This window comes from Prionailurus viverrinus, chromosome C1 (assembly GCF_022837055.1).
Source record: "Prionailurus viverrinus isolate Anna chromosome C1, UM_Priviv_1.0, whole genome shotgun sequence".
Lineage (NCBI taxonomy): Eukaryota > Metazoa > Chordata > Mammalia > Carnivora > Felidae > Prionailurus > Prionailurus viverrinus.
In genome coordinates this window covers 61,500,301-61,520,587 of record NC_062568.1, presented here as the reverse complement: position 1 = coordinate 61,520,587, position 20,287 = coordinate 61,500,301, and the positions used below count along the sequence as shown (strand labels likewise).

The 20,287-nt window shown below is 34.2% G+C and overlaps 1 protein-coding gene across 4 annotated transcripts in view; it reads right to left on the bottom strand.

Annotated features, from left to right (window-relative positions):
• The window catches only part of SCN7A (sodium voltage-gated channel alpha subunit 7), a 79,824-nt gene that overhangs the window by 22,211 nt on the left and 37,326 nt on the right, over positions 1-20,287 (bottom strand). For all 4 annotated transcript variants that reach the window (XM_047871356.1, XM_047871358.1, XM_047871357.1 and 1 more), the window contains 6 exons: positions 19,470-19,676; positions 12,710-12,812; positions 11,796-12,034; positions 10,318-10,491; positions 8,261-8,617; positions 2,789-3,226 (listed from right to left, as the gene is read on the bottom strand). In XM_047871356.1, the coding sequence (XP_047727312.1) occupies positions 2,789-3,226; positions 8,261-8,617; positions 10,318-10,491; positions 11,796-12,034; positions 12,710-12,812; positions 19,470-19,676 (1,518 nt within the window). The remainder of the gene's footprint in view (positions 1-2,788; positions 3,227-8,260; positions 8,618-10,317; positions 10,492-11,795; positions 12,035-12,709; positions 12,813-19,469; positions 19,677-20,287) is intronic.

Sequence of the window (20,287 nt, the reverse complement as noted above, 5' to 3'; positions counted from 1 at the left end):
TGAAGTGAAATGAAGAAATGGCACAAGGAATAAGAGTCACGAATAGACCTGGCAAAGTGGTACCAGCCCTATGCAGACAGGCTATTTGCAAGGATTGACATTGCTTCTCACTCTGCTCTTGACTGAAGGTCAAGACTGGATATGATAAGGTAGCCATGGCTTTGTATATGTGGTAATGATGCATGTGTGACATGCATGGCTTTTATTTGAAATGATTTTCTCATAATGCTTTATTTTACTTTATTTCAAAATTAATATTCAACACATCATCCTTTAAAATGACCACTATTCTAAGTTAATAGTATACACAATTGTTTTCTAATTAAAAAAATAAGATAAATGTATTAAAACATTTGGGAAAAAACAGTCTTATTTCTTAAAAAATAAGGAAATGTCTAAGTAAAGTATATCAAAAGGAAAACTGTAAATATTTTGTCCTACCTCTTGGTCTTATGCACAATAAGTGTCAACAAAATATCATTAGGAAGCCTTATTTGCTTTAGATCTTACATAGTCAGTTGTCAGTAAGACATTTGGCGCTCAACTAAAAATATATATCCATCAGGATATTACTCTTAAACAAATCACTTTTATTATTTCAGTTCTCATATTTTCATTATTTCTGATGAAATAAAGGCTATAGCAATATGAGAGTAAATAACAAATAAGTTAATATATAATTCTTAGGCATTCAATAATTGAAAATTATATACCTTATATTTATATGTTATTTTAGAATTTTTACATAAACTATTTGATGTGATTTTTCCAAACCTCTTTTAGTATGTATTATTCTAATTTTATAAATAAATCAATTGGGATTCAAAAGTAGAAATAATTTTATTAGAAGATGACTTAGGGGCGCCTGGGTGGCACAGTCGGTTAAGCGTCCGACTTCAGCCAGGTCACGATCTCGCAGTCCGTGAGTTCGAGCCCCGCGTCAGGCTCTGGGCTGATGGCTCAGAGCCTGGAGCCTGTTTCCGATTCTGTGTCTCCTTCTCTCTCTGCCCCTCCCCCGTTCATGCTCTGTCTCTCTCTGTCCCAAAAATAAATAAACGTTGAAAAAAAAATTAAAAAAAAAAAAAGAAGATGACTTAATGGCATGAGAAAGTGACCCTGATACATTGCTACATTATGAAAAAAGTTATAAAACTTGATATAAAGTTTGACATTATTTTTCTAAAATGTATATAGTTATGTTGTAATAAACAATGGCTGAAAGTTTAAATACAAAAGAAAGAAAAGAATGTATCTCAGAATTATCAAATCATGTGATTTTTATATTTTATTCTTTGGCTTTTGGTAGATCAGCATCTTAAAGTACTCATGAGTTGCATAATCTGGAAAGTGTCTAAAATATGTAACAAATGTACAGATAAGTGAATAAATCTATGAGTAGCCAATCAATCAGTAGGACCAAGTAAGTAGGCAGCATACATTACAACTTCTGAAGCCTCAACATTTACAATCATATTTAGTGTCATCTTTCCTATACATTTTCATATCCCAGACTTTCCAATTAGATTGGCAAGAAGTTTCCTGGAGCATTTCAACACAATGTGCTGTGATAAATAGCACTTTTACCCAGAAATAGATGGTAGTCAAAGTTATAAGTGAAGATATACAAGTGTAGCTGGAGAACAGTTTTCCCTGTTTTCTAGAAATGGTATTAATTAAAGGAAAATGAACCTCAAAATATTGGGCATGCTAAGGAGTGAAAATGTTTCTTTAACACAAAGAAAAAGGCCTTCAGTAGGATCCAGAAGGATTTTGAGTAATTACAATTCAATTCCTATTAGGCCAATATGAGAAGTTACTGCAGAGCAGTTGCCAAGCTGGAAGAGGTCTGGGAGACAAGATGATGCCAGAGTCATTTCTGGGGATCTGGAAAGAGACATTCTCTGCCCCTGGGCAGTGCCTGTGAGTGATCTGAGATGATTCCCTACTGAGGTACAACGCAAGAAGCCTGCAGAACAGATGTGATCTCTGTAGATGTAGCTTTCTATTAAATCATACCTCCTACCAAGACATGGTGCTTGCAAATGAAGACAGTAAGAATGTTTCCAGTAGGGTGTACATTTTATAAGCTAAGTTAACAGCAATATATACCCTTCTTTAAATGTGTTGGGTTATTTTGTTGTTTTTGCTGTTGCTTTTTTGTTTTGTTTTCTTTGTCCACGAGTTGATAAAGCTACACACTGTTCACAATTCAAACTGGTGGGTTTTCTTTATTCTTTTAGTCCAACTTAATTATATACGTTATAGTATATGCTGCACAAATAAAGTGATGAGAATCCTAGAATTTTAGCCAATAAGAAAGTATTTTAGCCATCCTGTAGTCCAATTTAACGTTTTAAAGATGATAACACCCAGGAGAGTTTAATGATTTCTCTAATAATACACATCGATTTTGAAAACTTAAGTTTCTTTGGTATGTTTTCATCACCCCACACTGCCTGCTTATAAATTTAAAGACTTTTAAAATTATATTTTCTAATGTTTACTAAGTGTTTACTATAGACTGGGCACTGTTCTGTGCACCTTTGAGCTATTTTTCTTAGTCCTATCCTCCCTAAGAAATAGATACAATTTTATCTGCATTTATAGACAAGGAAACTGAAGCTTACAATGGTTAATTAACTTCATCAGAAGCATAAAATCAGGAGCAAGGAGTGTAGAGCTAGGATCAAATGTGTACTCTAACTCTCCGCAACTTCAACACCCACTCACTTTCTTACCAAAATGTCATAAATCAACAGTAAGTAATCAGGATATTAAAACATCTTACCTCTTTGCTGCTCCCATCACCTGACTTGCTCTGAATCTCCTTATTATCCAGATTTTCTATATCAGATTCTCCTGAAGCAATTGGTACAGTTTCTGAGACACTAGGACTGGGTATAAGTGATTGACTCTCATTTTCAGTCATTGTGTTTTTCTCTGTGCCACAGCTTTTTTCCTTATCCTTGAAGAAATCTTGGGTATTGCTTAAATCAGAAAGGGTAGGGTCAGAAATATTCTCTCTAACATACACATTGTTTACATTGTCCATTGTCTCCTCTGAAATGTTTTGTTTTTTGCATGATATTTTAGGAAACACGTAGTTTATTCCTTTCTTAATCCTTTCCATTGCACGCTGGAGATTTTGTTCTTCACCATTCTCTTCAGTTGTTGGAGCCTTGTATGAACTAAAGGAGCTCACCAATGCCAGAAACAGGTAAATTATCTAAATGAGGAAACAAATGAGGTTAAGTTTATGTTACTTTTTGTTTCCTTTTAAACAATAAAAAAAATCTTGAAAAAAAAAATCTGACCTGAGATTTGAAAACAATTAGGAACCACAATGCCATTTAGGCTATTCAGTTCTTACTCCTATACAATGGGTCAGATGCTGTGCTAAGGGTTTGTACAGTATAGCGAGAACTCTTCTTAAGGTCACAACATTCTATGAAATATCATTTGATTTTCTTTTAGACACGAAAAAGGCAAGGCTTACAGATGTCAGATATCCAAGATCACAGATTGAACTTAAGTTAGTTTTATTCTAAAGCTTTTTTTCCTTCACTGAGCCAGGCTGTCTCTCCCAAGGTAAGAAAATGAATCGCTACTTCAGGTGGCTGACCTCACTTCAGCACTATCCCGGGAAGAGGTATAATGACATCTTCATGGGTTCTGCAAACCCACAAGGAATCTTGGGGAGAGAGTCCCAGTCCCGGTTCTGAAGCCTGTACCTAGTTTTCTTTGTGATATGCTAGTAGCAAGGTTTGGGTAGGTTAATTGATTCTCTGTGGTAATAAATTTGGTCAAATAAGAAAGAGATGAGTGATGGAGAATAATTCCTAATACTTAAGTTGTTTGAACTCAAGGACAGTGTATATTTTGACCTTTACTATCACTGAGAAATATGATCAAGCTACGTTTAGTTTCCAGAGAATCATATTTTTATCTTGTTTGTAATTGTAGGGTATAGATAATATTTTTGGGTTTTAGTGTTAGGGAGTCAATACTGATCATCTCTTAAACTAATAATTTGAGCATTTTGTTTGCTTATTATTGGAAGTCTTCCCCTCTCTTCAGATATTTGAACTTTTAAAGACTTAATTTACTTTATGTTTTACATATTATTTTTAAAGGGCAAAGTTTAAATGACATGAATTATGTTTAAAAATATAAAAGTATATAATATGAAAATAAAAAATATATAAATATATTTATATATATAAAACTTTATATATATAAATATATTTATATATAAATAAAGCTTACTTACAGATAGTATGAACAGGGGCTTTATGGCCCTTATAAGAACTACACTACTAGCATTTCTATCATTCTTAAAAGACAATGAGTTCAGGATATAAGAAGGCAACACCAAATATAATTTAAGGTAGTTGGTTGTTTCTTTTCCTTCATTTAGTTATTGGCACAGTGTGAAATAAGGAACAGGTGTTAGGTAAAAATTTCATGACTACAAGCTTCATATGAGCAGGAACCAAGTTTCTCTCAAGTAGACAACTAGCACAACACTAGGCATAAAATAAGTGATTAATATTTGTTGAAAAAATTAATTATAGAATGAGTAAAAAATAGATTTTGTGCCAGGATTTGGACAAGGAAAAATTTACTAAGAGCTTACAATCTAAGATTTCTTATATCTTAAACATAGCCCCCCATACACCAAATGCAGATATACATATACAGTGAAAATGTTAAAAGGCTTGGGGTACCTGGGTGGCTCAGTTGGTTAAGCTCAAGTCATGATCTCACTATTCCTGAGTTCAAGCCCTGCATTAGGCTCTGTGCTCAGGCCAGGCCTAGAGACTGCTTCAGATTCTGTGTCTCCCTCTCTCTCTGCCCCTCCCCTGCTAACACTCTGTCTTTGTCAAAAATAAATAAAGATTGAAAAACATTTGTTTTTTATTGTTAAAAGGCTGAAAATGAAGTTCAAAATTCTCTGGAATTACGGTATAAAGAAAAATTTTATATAAACTTAGTGTGACTTTGTTCTAGTTACAGTATTTTATATAGAGATTCAAAACACATATTTCTTATTTTTGTGTTAAAAGATAAAATGTGAAATAATGTATATAAAACAAAACATTCAAATGTCTCCCCTGAAATTTGCCCTCTCATTTACCTCAATGATGTCTATCTATTGGGTGAGAATTGAAAAACTCATCAAAATAAAGTAATATGGAATAGAAAGGAAATTCAAGATTTACTTATGTAATTATTTTTCAAGTACTTTTCAAGTATTTTCCAAGAATTTTTCAAGTATGAATAATTATTTGATTACTAATTTAAGAAATTCAACATGTATGAAGTTTCTATTTTAATACTATTCAAATTGTATCTTAACATATTTAATTGGGGAATATGTAAACATACATGGAATGACATCGATATTTATCATCAATGTCTTATTTTTAAAAAGCAACTGAATTTTCTATTTTCTATTTCTTTTCTTTTTATGTTTCTATATCCCTCATTGTTTGGTTTACGTCACTTTAGCTAGATCCCACAGTTCACTTAGTGGCAATTACTTAAATTGCAAGTGAAACATGTAGAATGTTTGCCTAACTGAAACTTCTAAATAATGTTTAATTAGCACAATTCTAAAGATGTGGGAGGTACTATTTTCTAGAGCTTAAAGAAAGTAAAACAAACATTTATAAATATTTATGAGTGCCAGCTGTTTTTATTTAACTTACAATAACTCTATATGGCATATATTATTATGTTCATTCTTCTATTAAAATATTACGAGGCTAAAAGAGGCAGGGTCATATACACAAAGGCATTTAATTAGTAAATAATAAAACTGGAGTTTGAACCCATGTTTGCTTGGATCTGAACTCTATTTTTTCTATAACTCAGCATTGCATGTAACTATTTAAAAGCCATTTAAATACTTGCTTTTGTTTATGATCATGTTTTACGGTTCCACTGCAGGCTGAATCACCACTGGAATGTTTATTAGGCAAACAAGACAAAATTAAGTTTTTAAAATGGGGAGTACCTTCTTTTTATACAAATGCTGAGTTTTGGTGTGAAATTACAATGCTGTAATGTAATGAGTTGAAAGTATGGGGGGAGATCTACAGCCTTACAGATTCTCTCCTTACATTTTTTCCCCTTGTATTTAGTCTAGAGTTGTTATCATGGCGCTTCACACATGATGACTGTTGAGAAAAATGAAGCTTAAAAGATTCAGCAAACCAAGCAATATTATGACCAATCAATTGGAAATGGAGGTTCATGTAGTTCCATTTCATTCTGAAATCCCTCTGCCCTTTGACATCAAGTTTCTGATCAGTAGGAATAAGAAAAATAAGAAACAAAGTGGAATTCAAAAACAAAGAAGCAGAAATGCAATTATACAATTGCCTCAGCATTTCTCCTTCTTTGCTTTTGAACTCTGTGTGTGTGTGTGTGTGTGTGTGTGTGTGTGTGTTTGTTGTTTATCTCAATAGCCATCAACCATAGCCTCTCCTATTCCCTTTTGGGAATAGAAACTTAATATTTCACGGGAAATCACCCTTATCTTATTATTAGTTGCATGATTTGTGTTTGGAATGATGCCAACTCCAGCTCCAAAAGAGGATTCTGAGTAGCTTATCATAATATATGTTAATATATTCCACACTCTGCACAATAAATAATAAATATATTTCATACTCTGGGCAATAGAGATTGGTTCACAAATGGACATGTGACTCAGAGCTAATGAGATAATAGGAGAGATTTGCTGTGACTTCTAGAAAAGAAACAGGAATTTCTCTTCTATTAGACTTGATGTGATATGAACACATGAAGCTTTAGACTGCAGCAGCAATCTTGATAAAATAGAGGCTACTACCAGCAAGGGCCACGCAGAAGACAGATCTGAGTTACACACAAGTCTGTCTCTAATGACCTTTTTTTTGAATGTATGTGTCACACCACAACTGAAGTGAAATCTATCTCTGACATTTTGAGTTATGCATGCTGATATATATGTTGATTTTTGTTTTAGCCAGTTAAAATAGTGTTATGTCACTGAGAGTTGAAAGTGTACTAATTAGCTACAAAGGCCGAGGTCATTGAAATATTTTTACATGTTAGACCCTGTTCTAGGCTTTGATGATATAGAGAAAAGTCATGATCCTTCCTTTGTGGAGCTTACAGTTTAATAAGGAAGGTAGACAAGTACATCAACAATTAAACAGAATGCCAGCAGTGATAAATAGATGACAGAGGTTATGCCCAAGGTGAAACAGAAGCAGTGAGGAAGGTTATTGATAGATAAAATGGTATCTGACCAGTGATTTTTTTTCAGTCTTTTGTAAAATGTATTTGATTTCTATGACTTATGAATAAAGCAAATACTGAGTCCTTTTTTTCCTTGTAAGAACAATTTTCTTTTATAATCCATTCCCTTTGCTTAGAAGAAGTAAAAGCTACTTACTCAATTCATGTAACACTACTTCAATTACTGGGAATTTAAAAGTGATAGCTATCCCTCTTCACTAATGCACCATAGTTTTATAGGTCAGCGATTTTCAAACTTTACTGCATAATTTAATCAAATGAAAAATTGTAAAAGATCCTGATGACTGGGCTATGTCCACATACCAATAAAATCGGTATCTCTGGTAACGTATCCAAGACATTACTATATTTTTATTAGTTCCCCAGGTAATTCCAATGTGCAACCTAGTTTGACAACCAGTGTTACATTTAAGTGCTTCTTAAAATTTAATGTGCATACAAATCACCTGGGGATATTGTTAAACTGTAGATTCCCCATAGGTCTGAGATGGGATCCAACTATCTCCCACATGATGCCAATGCTACTTGAGTAGCAAGGTTATAAACCAGTGCTCTCCAACAGAAATATGATGCATGTCATATGCAACTTTCTAGTGGCCACATCAAAAGCACAAACAAAAACAGAAACTAATTTTACTAACATTTTATTTAACTAAATATATCAAAAATATTATCATTTTAAAATACATTCAGTATAAAAATTATTAATAAAATAACTTACGTTATTTTAGCGGGGTGAGACTTCAAAGCCAGTGGGTATTTTACCCTTGTAGCACATCTCTAATTGGGCCAATTGTATTGCAACTGATCAACAGCCACATGTGGCTAGAGGCTACCATATTGGACAACACAGTTATAGACCACTGGATCCCATAAATTCACATCATGCAAATACTAAACTACATTACACAAGTTGTTCAAGGAAAATTTAAAAGCATGGAATACTTACCAATAAGTTTCCAATTAAAATGACCATCATGTAAAAAGGAAGGCAACCGAATTGGCCTGCAACCTTAAGGCAATCCCATAAAGTCTCTATCCACTCTCCACAGAGAATTCGGAGCACATTCAGGAAGGAGTGGAAGAAGTCATGCATGTGCCAGTGTGGGAGTTGACAGTCTTTGTCTATGTTGCAGACACATTCTTTGTAACTCCTACCAAACAGTTTCAGGCCAACCACAGCAGAAAAGAACATGAATGTGAACAACAACAGCACCAAGCCTTTCAGGGCCACCAATGAGTTACTCAGAATCAACATCAGAATCCTAAATGTCGGCCAGTATTTTCCCAGCTTGAAAATTCTCAACTAATACAGTAATGCAAGAAACAACAAAAATAAAAAACAAACAAAAAGAAAACCCTGGTCACTATTTATTATGATGTACATTTTATCAGCATCATACACATACACATATATAGTCTTTAATGTAATATTCAGTTTTGAGCACTATTAATACTAGCCATTGTTACACAATTCTTAATATGTGACACATATTCTGTATTTTTTACACTAAACCAATACATATCTCCTTCTATTGGTCTGCCAATTTCCATTCAATACTATGCTGTTATAATTACTCTAGTTTTATGTTTTAATATCTGGTAGGATAACTGCCCATTCTTTGTTTTGCTTTTCACAGTACACTGGAAATTCTCCCACATTCTGACATATAGATGATATTGAAAAAGTCTGTCAGGTCCCATTGAATTCCATTGAAGTTTCTCTTATGTATTTTATTTTAAAGTAACATATCAAAAACCAAACACAGCATTCTAGGTTTAGTCTGAATAGTTCTCTTCTTTTCACTAGATTTTTTGTTTCTGTTGAAATGGACAAGATTACCTTAACAGTTTTGGCCACCATATTACGGTGAGCTTAGTCATCTAAAACCCAAATATCACTGGGGCACCTGGGTGGCTCGGTAGGTTAAGCCTCCAACTTTGGCTCAGGTCACGATCTCAAGGTTCATGGGTTTGAGCCCTGCACCGGGCTTTGTGCTGACAGCTCAGAGCCTGGAGCCTGCTTCAGATTCTGTGTCTCCCTCTCTCTCTGCCTCTCTCCCATTTGTACTGTCTCTTTCTCTCAAAAATAAATAAACATTAAAAAAATTTAAACCCAAATATCATTTTTATATATGCTATACCTTCCCCAACTTTTTCCAGTACATAGTTCACTTCATGGACTCAAGAGTAGGACTTCACATTTATCTATGTAAGACTGAATCATTTATATCCAGCCCATGTTAGACTTTCAGATACTTTGATACTATCTTTTATCATATTTTTTATTTCCCAGTCTTGTTTTATCCATAAATTTGAGAGCTACGTCTTTTATATGTTTCTCTTACTCATTAGAAAAGTCTATGGATGAGGACTTAAGACAGGGTTCTGAAGAATTATTTGGATAAGATCAAGTCTATTTAGTTGTTCTTTATTCCTGCTACATCTCTTCAACTTCTTACTAGAATGTGACAATATATTACTTATCAAGTACTCAACGTTTCCATACATACTCTTCTAATTACATTTTCCTTGCCTAGTTTTCTGATTCTTACTACCACCATACATTACAGGCATACATATACCGATTCTGACTTAATTTTTGTAATAACATTCTGCTGGCTTGACTGGTCTTTTATAAAGTTTTCTACTCTACATTTAGAAATACTCACCTGATTGCAGTTCCTTAGTCATACATTGGCATTCATCTCCTGGGACTCCACATTATCCTGCTCCTCACAACTGACAAGTAACCCTGGCCCTGATTCCTAAAACTATACCTCAAATTTGCTATCAAACAGCTTACTTTGATGCTTCAGTGAAATAACAGCATTGGAAACTTCTTACTCTTCCTGGGGCACTTCCTAAGCTCTTTATATATGAATCAATTCATTTATTACTACAAATGTCCCTGTAGGATAGGTATTACTATTCTTCCCATGTTGTGTCTGAGGAGACTGAGAGAAATTTTCATAAAATAAAATTTAGATATTGGATTCTACTTACCACTCTGAATATTTTTAAAAAAGCCATTCCAGAAACATTGGCTAGATAAAGTTCTGCTAAACCATGGAACACAATCAGGCTATCAAAAATGTTCCAACCTACTTGAAAATACCCATATGGATGCATTGCAATTATTTTCAAAATCATTTCTGCTGTGAAAATTCCAATAAAAATCTAAACAAAAACAAAACACATGGATGAGGATATGATTCCAATAACACCATCAGAACCCACATATACAGAAACTGTAAGTTTCCACTGCCACAGTCTTCACAGTTGTTCTATCAAGATCTGATTAGTATTGGAGTCTGTATTTTAAAGACAGACTCTGGGGCACCTGGGTGGCTGTGTCAGTTAAGCATCTGACTCCCGGTTTTGGCTCAGGTCATGATCTCATGGTTCACGGGAGCAAGCTACACATTGGGCTTTGCACTGACAGTGCAGAGCCTGCTTGAGATTCTCTCTCTCTCTTTCTCTGCCCCTCCCCTGCTTGGGCTCTCTCTCTCTTCCAAATAAATAAACTTAAAAAAAAAAATAAGGATAGACTCCAACATTTCACTTAACAGTCTAATGTCAAACATTGCCTACAAAATCTTCAATTATTTAATAAAAGCCATCCTGAAAGACAAAAGAGACTATTTAAAGATGAAAATATTTTTATTTTGAACAGTTTCTTTTGGGATATGGAGTACATATTAAGATATTTAACTTTTTGAACCATAAAAGTGTCTAAGTGGAAAAAAAATAGTAAACCTCTGAAAACTGTCTCTTGAAAACTATACTAGCAGAAATAACTAAATTTCTATAGTGTTGGTACCAAGTAAATGTATAATTAAAAGTGGGTAGCAGTTTGGCCATTTATACTAGTACTAAGCAACAAACAACAACCATAAAAGAAAAGAAAATTAAACACTACATATTTCCTTGAATGTGACTTGATTTTAAACTCACAGAAATCTGTTTTGCTTTATGCATTGTATGAGGGAAAAAAAGGACGAGTGACTCTCAACATTATCTTACCAAAAGAATAACTTCCCATCTGAGGCAAAGGCAGGTAGCTAAAGCAGACAAGGCAGGTACAGTTGTAGTCAGGATTCAGAATTTAGGTGTCAGTGAGGAATCTGTATTTGTTATTGCACCTTTGTCCTGCTCCGAGCTGTGGAGCTATGGTACCAAGGGAGGATATATTTGGGATGGGAGAGGAAATAAATAATTTCCATTTAACCTGACTGCCAAGTAACTGACTCGAATCTCAAACTTAAATAGCAGAATTTTAAACCTTAGCTATAAACTTTTCAATGATAATAACACTTACAAATCAGGGCTAGAGGTGGTGGGTTGTGGATGAAGGTCATACTTCATCTAGTATGCATATAATGCATTTGCAACATATTGCAGTTACAAAATAAAATAATGAGGATTATGATGACTAAAGAAAAGTTGAAACTGCAAATGAAAATAATATACAAGAGCATTACCAGGTTTCCAATGCTGAGAACACTGGTGGTTTCTTCACTCATTGGATAACATTCCAAGGCCAAAAAACACACATTTAGAATTATGCATATGGTAAGGACAAGATCAGTAAATGGGTCCATTATAATCATGTGGATAAACTCTTTCAATTTTAACCAGCAGGGAGAACAATTCCAGATCAATAAAGTTTTAGCAAATCTATACAAACACAATGGGCGTCTCTTCCTGGATTTTTTAAGTTCTGAAATAAAGAATAAAAAAGTTAAACTTTAGCAAATTGTTGTTTTAGTTCTGGCTAATAAAATATTTTGACTTTCGTATGCAAAGAGATGTTTAAAATTAGACCTTTGATTTGGAATTAGCAAATAGAAATATTTTGTACTAATATAAATCAGAGCAAAGTCAATTGCCACTATTTTGTTAATGCTTGCTGAGTTAGACAAATGAAAACGAGACACACTGTGTATTAGAAGCAAAGCCTAGGAGTTTCTCTCAAGAAAAAAAAACATGGAATACAGTTGAGAGTATTATGATTTATAATTTCTAGATTTATAATGCTTTATAAAATAATGCCTTTTAATATTGTCCATGATAATGAGTTACTGCTTATGTATTAAAAAAGCAGAGACAATGCAAAAAAGGATCTTAATATATTATTGTTATATAATCCAACTTCTATTTGTAGTTGTAAGTTAATACTTCCACTTTGTTTTCAATGTTAAAGAAAATTTCTTACTACTCTTTGGTGACCCATTCCGATGTTTAAAATACCATGCTTACGGAATTGCTCACTTTAATATTCTTATGTGATTCCTTACCTTTTTCTTATCCTAAAATTCTGAAGAAATTGCAGGATTTACTTAAAGTGAATCTTATGAATATACCTTTCAGAGTAACTAAGTATTTTTTACTTTACCTTCTTCCTGTCTCACAGTAGCAGTAGAATCATCCAACATATTAAAAGAAGTGATCATAGAAGTTGGTGATCTTTTCTTCATTTCTATTTGTGTGGTCTTGGTCTAAAAAGAAATTAGATGAGTCTAATGCTGGCTTCTTCCTGTTGTAGATACAAGGCTATAACTATAAGAAGGTTTATAACCTTCTTTGAAACATTGATTCTTACCTCCAGAAATCTTTTTGGGTTCCATTATTTGCTACTCTTCACACTATAGGCAGTATTAAACTGGCTTAGGATTATTTGGATAACAAATGTATATAACTTGCAACTCAACAAAATCATTTTATACTATAAAGTCAACTATAAAAGGAGGAAATCAGATTATATTACTTGTATTACCCATATTTGACAAACCATTAAGCATGTACTTTATAGGGTTATTGCAAAATATCTGGTTGGCAAACATGCTGAGACAGTATTTCTATAACACCTTACATTTTTATTTAAGGGTATTTTAAAACTTTATAAACTCTCTTGATAAAATCAAAATTATTTGGTTTTGTGATAATGAAATAATCTTGAGTAGTAGCATGTAAAATAGTTGTTTTGGCCAGATCATACATGATGATTCCATAAAGGAATCACTTCTTTCTGTCTCTCATGTCTCTTGAGTAATGGCTTTAAGATACTCTGTTTTGCTGATGTGGTTATGCAGCGTTCAAAAGAAGCCTTGCATTGGAAATACACTCCTGGGCAGGGGTGGGGAAGGGGGTGGGGTGGGGCTGGGAGGTTCAGTCAGTAAAGCATCCAGCTTCGGTTCAGATCATGAACTCACAGCTTGTGAGTTTAAGCCCTGCCCTGGGCTCTGTGCTGACAGCTCAGAGCCTGGAGACAGCTTTGAATTGGCTCCCTCTCTCTCTGCCCCTCCCCCACTTGCACTTGCTAGTGCATGCGCTCTCTCTCTTACTCTCTCTGTCTCTCTCTCAAAAATAAACATTAGAATTTTTTTTTTAACTGAAAAAAAGGAAATACACTCCTAGGGCTTGATGTAGATGTTACAAGTTCATAGTTATCACAAATAGAACCCCAGATGTTTCTAATGACCGTGTATAAAATTTATATTTAATTTAAACTCTAAGAAACTGACAATAGGTAGGTAATATTACACTACAGAGTTCCCAACGGTTTTTACATTTAGCAACATAAGAATGATAATATTGTATGTTTGTTAACTTGGTGAATAGGTGTGGCTAAATAGGTGAAATACATAGTAAATAAATTTGAACAGGCAAGCCCGCTCTGGCACAGAGGTAACTGGCATGGGGCTGCAGCTGTTACTAACACTGCAGGAAACAGTGTTCAAGTTCTGCTGTGGTCTATATGAGTCGGCATCACAGATATCAAGGGAATCATCATATTCATCTCATTCAGTATCAGTCAAGATCCCTCTAATTTCATAAATACTAGAATCAGAGGAGGTGAAAACCAACTCGACTTCATACTGATTCCATCAGGAAAATGACAGATTTTGCCGGTCTACAGATCCGTGTGACCTCACTATTTGTTTTAATTGAAAAAAGTAAGCTAAAAGCCCAGAATGTGATGTTAATTTATTTACTTAAACTATACTTACTCCAGAAAGTATTTTTTGACCCACTTACAGGATTCTATAAAATATAAGTTGTAACATAGGCAATTTCAAATTTTCATGAGTCAAAAAACCAGTAGAGGCATAATTGTTCTGTTATTATGGTCTAAGAGGGATCTCCCAGGTATATCTTCATAAAGATGATATTTTGTAATATAGTGAATAATACCTTCCACTGTTATTAATACAGAGGAATTGCTTCTCGTAAAGATGTTTCTGATAATGACAATGTCTGATGGAATCACCCCAAGAAGTAATTCAGTAAAGATAATCATCTGTGTGGGGTGGATAGAGTGAGTACAGTAATAATGTTATTGCGATATAGTCAATGTTAAATTTTCTACTTATTTGGCTTGGACTGTGGATATATTTAAAATTTTTAAAACTTGTTTTAAGTTTATTTCTTTATTTTGGGAGAGACAGAGAGAGCACATGCAGGGGAGGGGCAAAGAAAGAGAGGGAGAGAGAGAATTCCAAGTAGACTCCATGCTGCTGACAGAGCCAGACACGGGGCTCAAACTCACGAAACTGTGAGATCATGACCTGAGCCAAAATGAAGAGTCAGACGCTCAACCAAATGAACAACCCAGACACTCCTAACTGTGGATATATTTTAGAATATAAAACAAATAAACCACACCAGTCTAGTAATTTAGTTCAATGGAACTTCTTAAAAAATATTGAATGAATGCCAACAACTAAGGATATGGCCATTTTATAATGCAAAGTGAGAAGATCATGACTCAGTAATCTCCTTTTTGGAAGTTTAAGAGCTAATAAAGGCAGATCCAAAGTTAAAATTAGACTGCAAAAAGGGGCTAGAATTCTTCTTGTCACAGCTGGTTTAAATTTCCTCTGGAGAGTAGGTATGAATAAGGAAGAATCCAGTCATATTTCTAGCATTTAGCAATGAATAGCTGCAGTATTCATCTTGGGATCACACTTGCTCTCTCTACTGTAGCCACACTGACCTTTTTAATCTTGACGTAGTCTGTTCCCTCCCCCATGTAGCATGGACTCATTCTTCAGATCTCAGTTCAAATGTTGGTTTCCCATTAGAAACCTTTCCTCGGGGTGCCTGGGTGGCTCAGTCCATTAAGCATCCAACTTCAGCTCAGGTCATGATCTCAAGGTTCGTGGGTTCAAGTCCCACTTTGGGCTCTGTGCTGACAGCTCAGAGCCTGGAGCCTGCTTCGGATTCTGTGTTTCCCCCTCTCTCTGCCCCTCCCCAGCTCGTGCTCTCTCTCTCTCTCTCAAAATAAATAAACATTAAAAAAAAAAAAAGAAACATTTTCTTACCAGGGAAATCCTTTATTATAGGCTCTGAAAGCATCACATTTCTCACTTTTAAAGCACTCTCCACAGTTTAATTTATTTTTATTTTATTTTTTTAGTAGTGAATAATACCAGGTAGTGAATCGCCAGGTACCCAATATCCAGGCTTAACAATTAATATCATTATATTCCTCACTTCTCACATATTACTTACCCTGCTTTATTTAAAATATTTCAGGAAAAATATGTCAGACATCATATAATTCTCAGAATAACCTTTTTAAAAAACATAATTGTAATATTAGGATCGCAATCAGAAAATTAGTAATTCCCTTAATATTATCCAATACCCAGACCATGCTCAATTTTCTTTCATTGCTCAGAAACATTCTATTGTACTTGATTTGTTCCAATCAAAATACAAAAAGATTTACATACTGTATTTAGTGCACAGGTTTATTGATTATCTCATGCCTTTATTTTTTCTAATCTGATTTATTTGTTGACAATAATGGATCACTTATAACTATAGAATTTACACATTCTTGATTTGGCAGATTGTGTCCTTTCAGTGTAATTTAATGTGTTCTTCTCTCTCCTCTAGTCTCTAGAAGAAGATGGTTAGATCTAGAGGCTTACTAGACTTAGCTCAGGTTATGGCAAGAATATATTTTATGTGGTGTTTTATGTCTCCTGTTTCATAACATCAGGAAACACATAATGTCTAGTGGTGCTACAGGTACAATTTTGTGTTTAGGATAATTTTACAGTCTATCTCCCCATTAGACCATTAGCTTCATGAAGATAGACACTATATTTGTATTTATTAACATTTTAAGATATCCAATGTTTAGTACAATGCTTAGCATATAGTAGATTGTCAATAATGTTTTATTTAATTAGAAGAGTTATAAGGATGCCATTTTAGATGGGCAAATATATTTGAAAATATTTATATTCCTACAGTTGTATATATCTGATTCTCTTCTGGAGAAGAGATTGCCAGTGACTGTCAATTCTTCAGAAAGTTTCAGCTGCAAACTGGGTAATTGTTGGAATAATATAGTTTCAGCATTGAGCCCCCAGAAAAATAAAGTGGTGAAGAAAGAAGTCAAGTTTGGAGAAATCAGGTACAAATAAATACAGGTCAAATTTTATAACTGGAACTCCTCAATAAAGATCACATTTGAGGATTCATGAAGATGTTTATCACATGTGTGGAACACAGTTGACACTCCACAACATTATATACTATTATTATTATCACCATCATCATCATTATTATTTTAATTATCCCTAAAAGGGGGTATAGTCAAAGACTTAAGAATTTTATGTTGGTGGAGTATTCTACGGTGGAGTATTCTATTCTGCTGTACCTTCTTGTGTTTGTCTTCTTGTATTTTTTCCCCCAATTACTTAGTATATTCTAAGCCATGCCAAGTGTTTTACAAAAATTTATTTCATTTGAATCTCACAATAACCTATGAGACAGATACTGAAATTATAAACATCTTACAGATAAAGAAGTTCAGAAAGGTTAAGAGACTTGGTAAATATCATACATCTATTAGGTGGCTAAAATAGACTGAAATCTATATCTATTTGACTGAAAAACTGTGCTCTTAGCTAGGATGATCTACTGCTTTCCCATAATGTGAGAATATGAAGCATTTAGGTAATCTTTCAGTAATCCCAACATTGGAATTAGAGTCTGATTAGTCCTAAATCATACCAGTCACCTAATGGGTCTTCAATATGTTCCATTTTAAATTCTTCTCTTTCTAGTATTTTCTTGTGTATACACAAAAAAAGAAAAAGAAAGTACATCTTGTGAAAATGACCTTTGCTCTTACTTCCCAAAAAAGTTTTTCATAACAAAATGTTCTAGCACTCTTCCAGGAAAAGATATCCTTTACAATTGAAAGATTTTAATTAAAACCAGAAAGGCTTTATTTGATCCAAAACAGCCAAATGAATGGAGATATTAAGAAACTGGGAAATAATTCAAGTTCTTCCAGAGTTAATAGGGCATCTCATCTTGGGATAAGAGAATATTGTGCTCTTGAATACATTTGTGGGTAGCCCTTGACATTTGAAATATCACTTTGAAACAAATTATACATTCAACATATCATTCAGACCATCATCATTCAATCAGAAGGACCCCACACTCATTTCTGAAGACAGAAATCTTTTGTAATTTTTCTCTGGCTTCCTCATGGGTGATATAATGGCTACACTCAATAGCCTCTCTTTATACATGTTTTCTTCATACTGTTTATAATTGCTTCTTGTTTCAATGGTATGCATGTTATGAACCATGCAAATATAGTATTTATCAATAACTTTTAATTTGGTATCATCCTACATTATGTTATTCAGATTCCATATTTTTAGTAGAATGACTTTTCTAGAACTTCTTCATTGATGATGAGTAAATAAAGAGTTACATATGTAGGGAAGTTAACATTTTACCCTTTTGACCCAAAAGTTACCTTTGGTATTAACGAACCTCTTACCCAGCCTTACTGCACACTCCACTTGGTGCCAGAATGTATCTTGGCTCTTTGCTTTTCCCCACCTCTTTTTATCTTCTTTGTATGATAGAGTCTCAGTATAAGTCCTTTCTATCTTTTGTCTGCTCCCTCAATCTGTCCTTTTACCATTGAGGTTCTTTTTCCAGTGTAGACAATATTTACTAGCAGGTGTTAAGAGTGCAAAATAGTAACAAATCTAAAGGAATGGAAAAGGAGGCAGGGCATGGCTGTCCTCTCCCAAGTGAGGCCTTATAACAAGCCATTCTGGTCAAGGAGCACTCTACTGTGACCAGTTTGGGTCCAGCACCCTCCAAAGACCAAGCTCCCAGGCAAGAGGGTTCTTCACAACACAGGGGAAGGGGTCAACACCTGGAAGAGGCATGGATTGTACCCTACCCCAGACCCCTGGATCCTGCCCACCATACACCTCAACAGCTCTGATATGGGTGTTAGGACACTGGGCTAAACCTCACCCTCTCCAACTGAGAAAGAGGTGTGAAATTGCCAGGTCCTACTGAATATAAGAGAGGTACTTCTGGTTGCTTTCCTGGGTCCTGTTCCTTCTGGTACATTTACGGCACGATTTAGATTTTTAGGGATAATTTATATAACTTCGTTAGTGCTACTTCTGTCAATACTTTCAGATTCATAGATTGAATCTTTTGCTATGAGGCTAAAGACCTGAAATATACTTAAACACAACACTAAAATAATTGAAAATTGGAGTAAAACCTTATTAAGTTTTACTAATCATGGATTTAATTATTCCATGGAGAAAATAACTCCATATATCAAGATGCATAGTGCATTTCCTCTTGAAAGAGCTAGAAAGCCAGTCAAGTGCATGTTTTTCTCTTTCTACAACTTCAAGACTGTACTTTTAGTCCATGCTTTTAGTACTTCATGATTTCTAAATTATGGAAGGCATTATCGCTATTGAGTTCAGCACTGAAATTTTCCAGTTAATTCTGATGTGTTGTCTGAGCAAGCTTAAATCAATAACCTGAACCTGCATTAAGAGAAGTCAAGTTTGAAAAATCATATATCCATACTTTTCAGTAGTAGTTATACACATTCTGGAACAAAAAAATTTCGGTCTTAAAGAAACATTTATAGATGTTGGTCACTCTGTCCACAATACACTCAGGAAATAATGTTATGTAGCAAAAGTGAGAGCCCACTTATGAAGATTATTTTTGATCTTTTATCACATACAATGCACAGACACTGAGCACCTAGTAGAAAGCAATATACTCCAAGATCTCGAGAAGATAACTCAAACTCTGTGATTCTATGAAGCAGTATGAGAAATTTATACCTCGGCTGCTTTGTCTCCTTCTTGAAGTTCTTTTAAAGTCTGCTGAAATTGTGGCTCAGTCTTCTCAGCTTTTTCAGCAGCTTTCTGCTTTTCTTCTTCACAGGACATAGCAAGTATGCCCAAGAATAAACTTGCTATGTAAAAAGCAAACCAAAAGCTTATCACAACAAAAAATATCATGTAGACCTTCCCAGAAGCATACAGGATCTAAGGACAGTTGGAAAACAAGAAAAAAGAGAAAACTATTATTTGTCTTCCTATAATCTCCTATTTTAAAATGGAAAATGAAATTTTGTTATGAAAATAATTTAGTTGTGAGTGGAATGTAATCACAAGACAGTTTTACTGGCTTTACCTGGAGAAATAAGAGAAAAGCTCTTTATCTTTAGATATATATGTAAGGTACAGAATACATGGTAAAAAACCAAAGAGAGAATTTAGTAATTTAATTAAGTTAGGGTGAGCATCCAGTGTTTAGATCTTCACTAACAGAGAAAAGATATTGAAAGGAAAAAATTGTCATCTCTCAATAAAGAAAGCTGGAAAGCCTGAATTTGAAAGACTATTTCCTTTAGAGCAGAATCATTAAATATATGGAGCTAAATATAGTCAGAGAATGAATGTTTAGAGATTAATTTCTTCTGATCATAACTTTATGGAAACATCATAACAAGGTACAAACTTAGGTCTATTCAAATAGGTGGGGAACAGGAATATTTCTCTATCTGTTAGAAAAACTTTGGTGAAGAACATTTACACAAATCACATGGGGAAATCATATAATTCACTTATTTGAAGTCACTTATGGATAGGAAAAC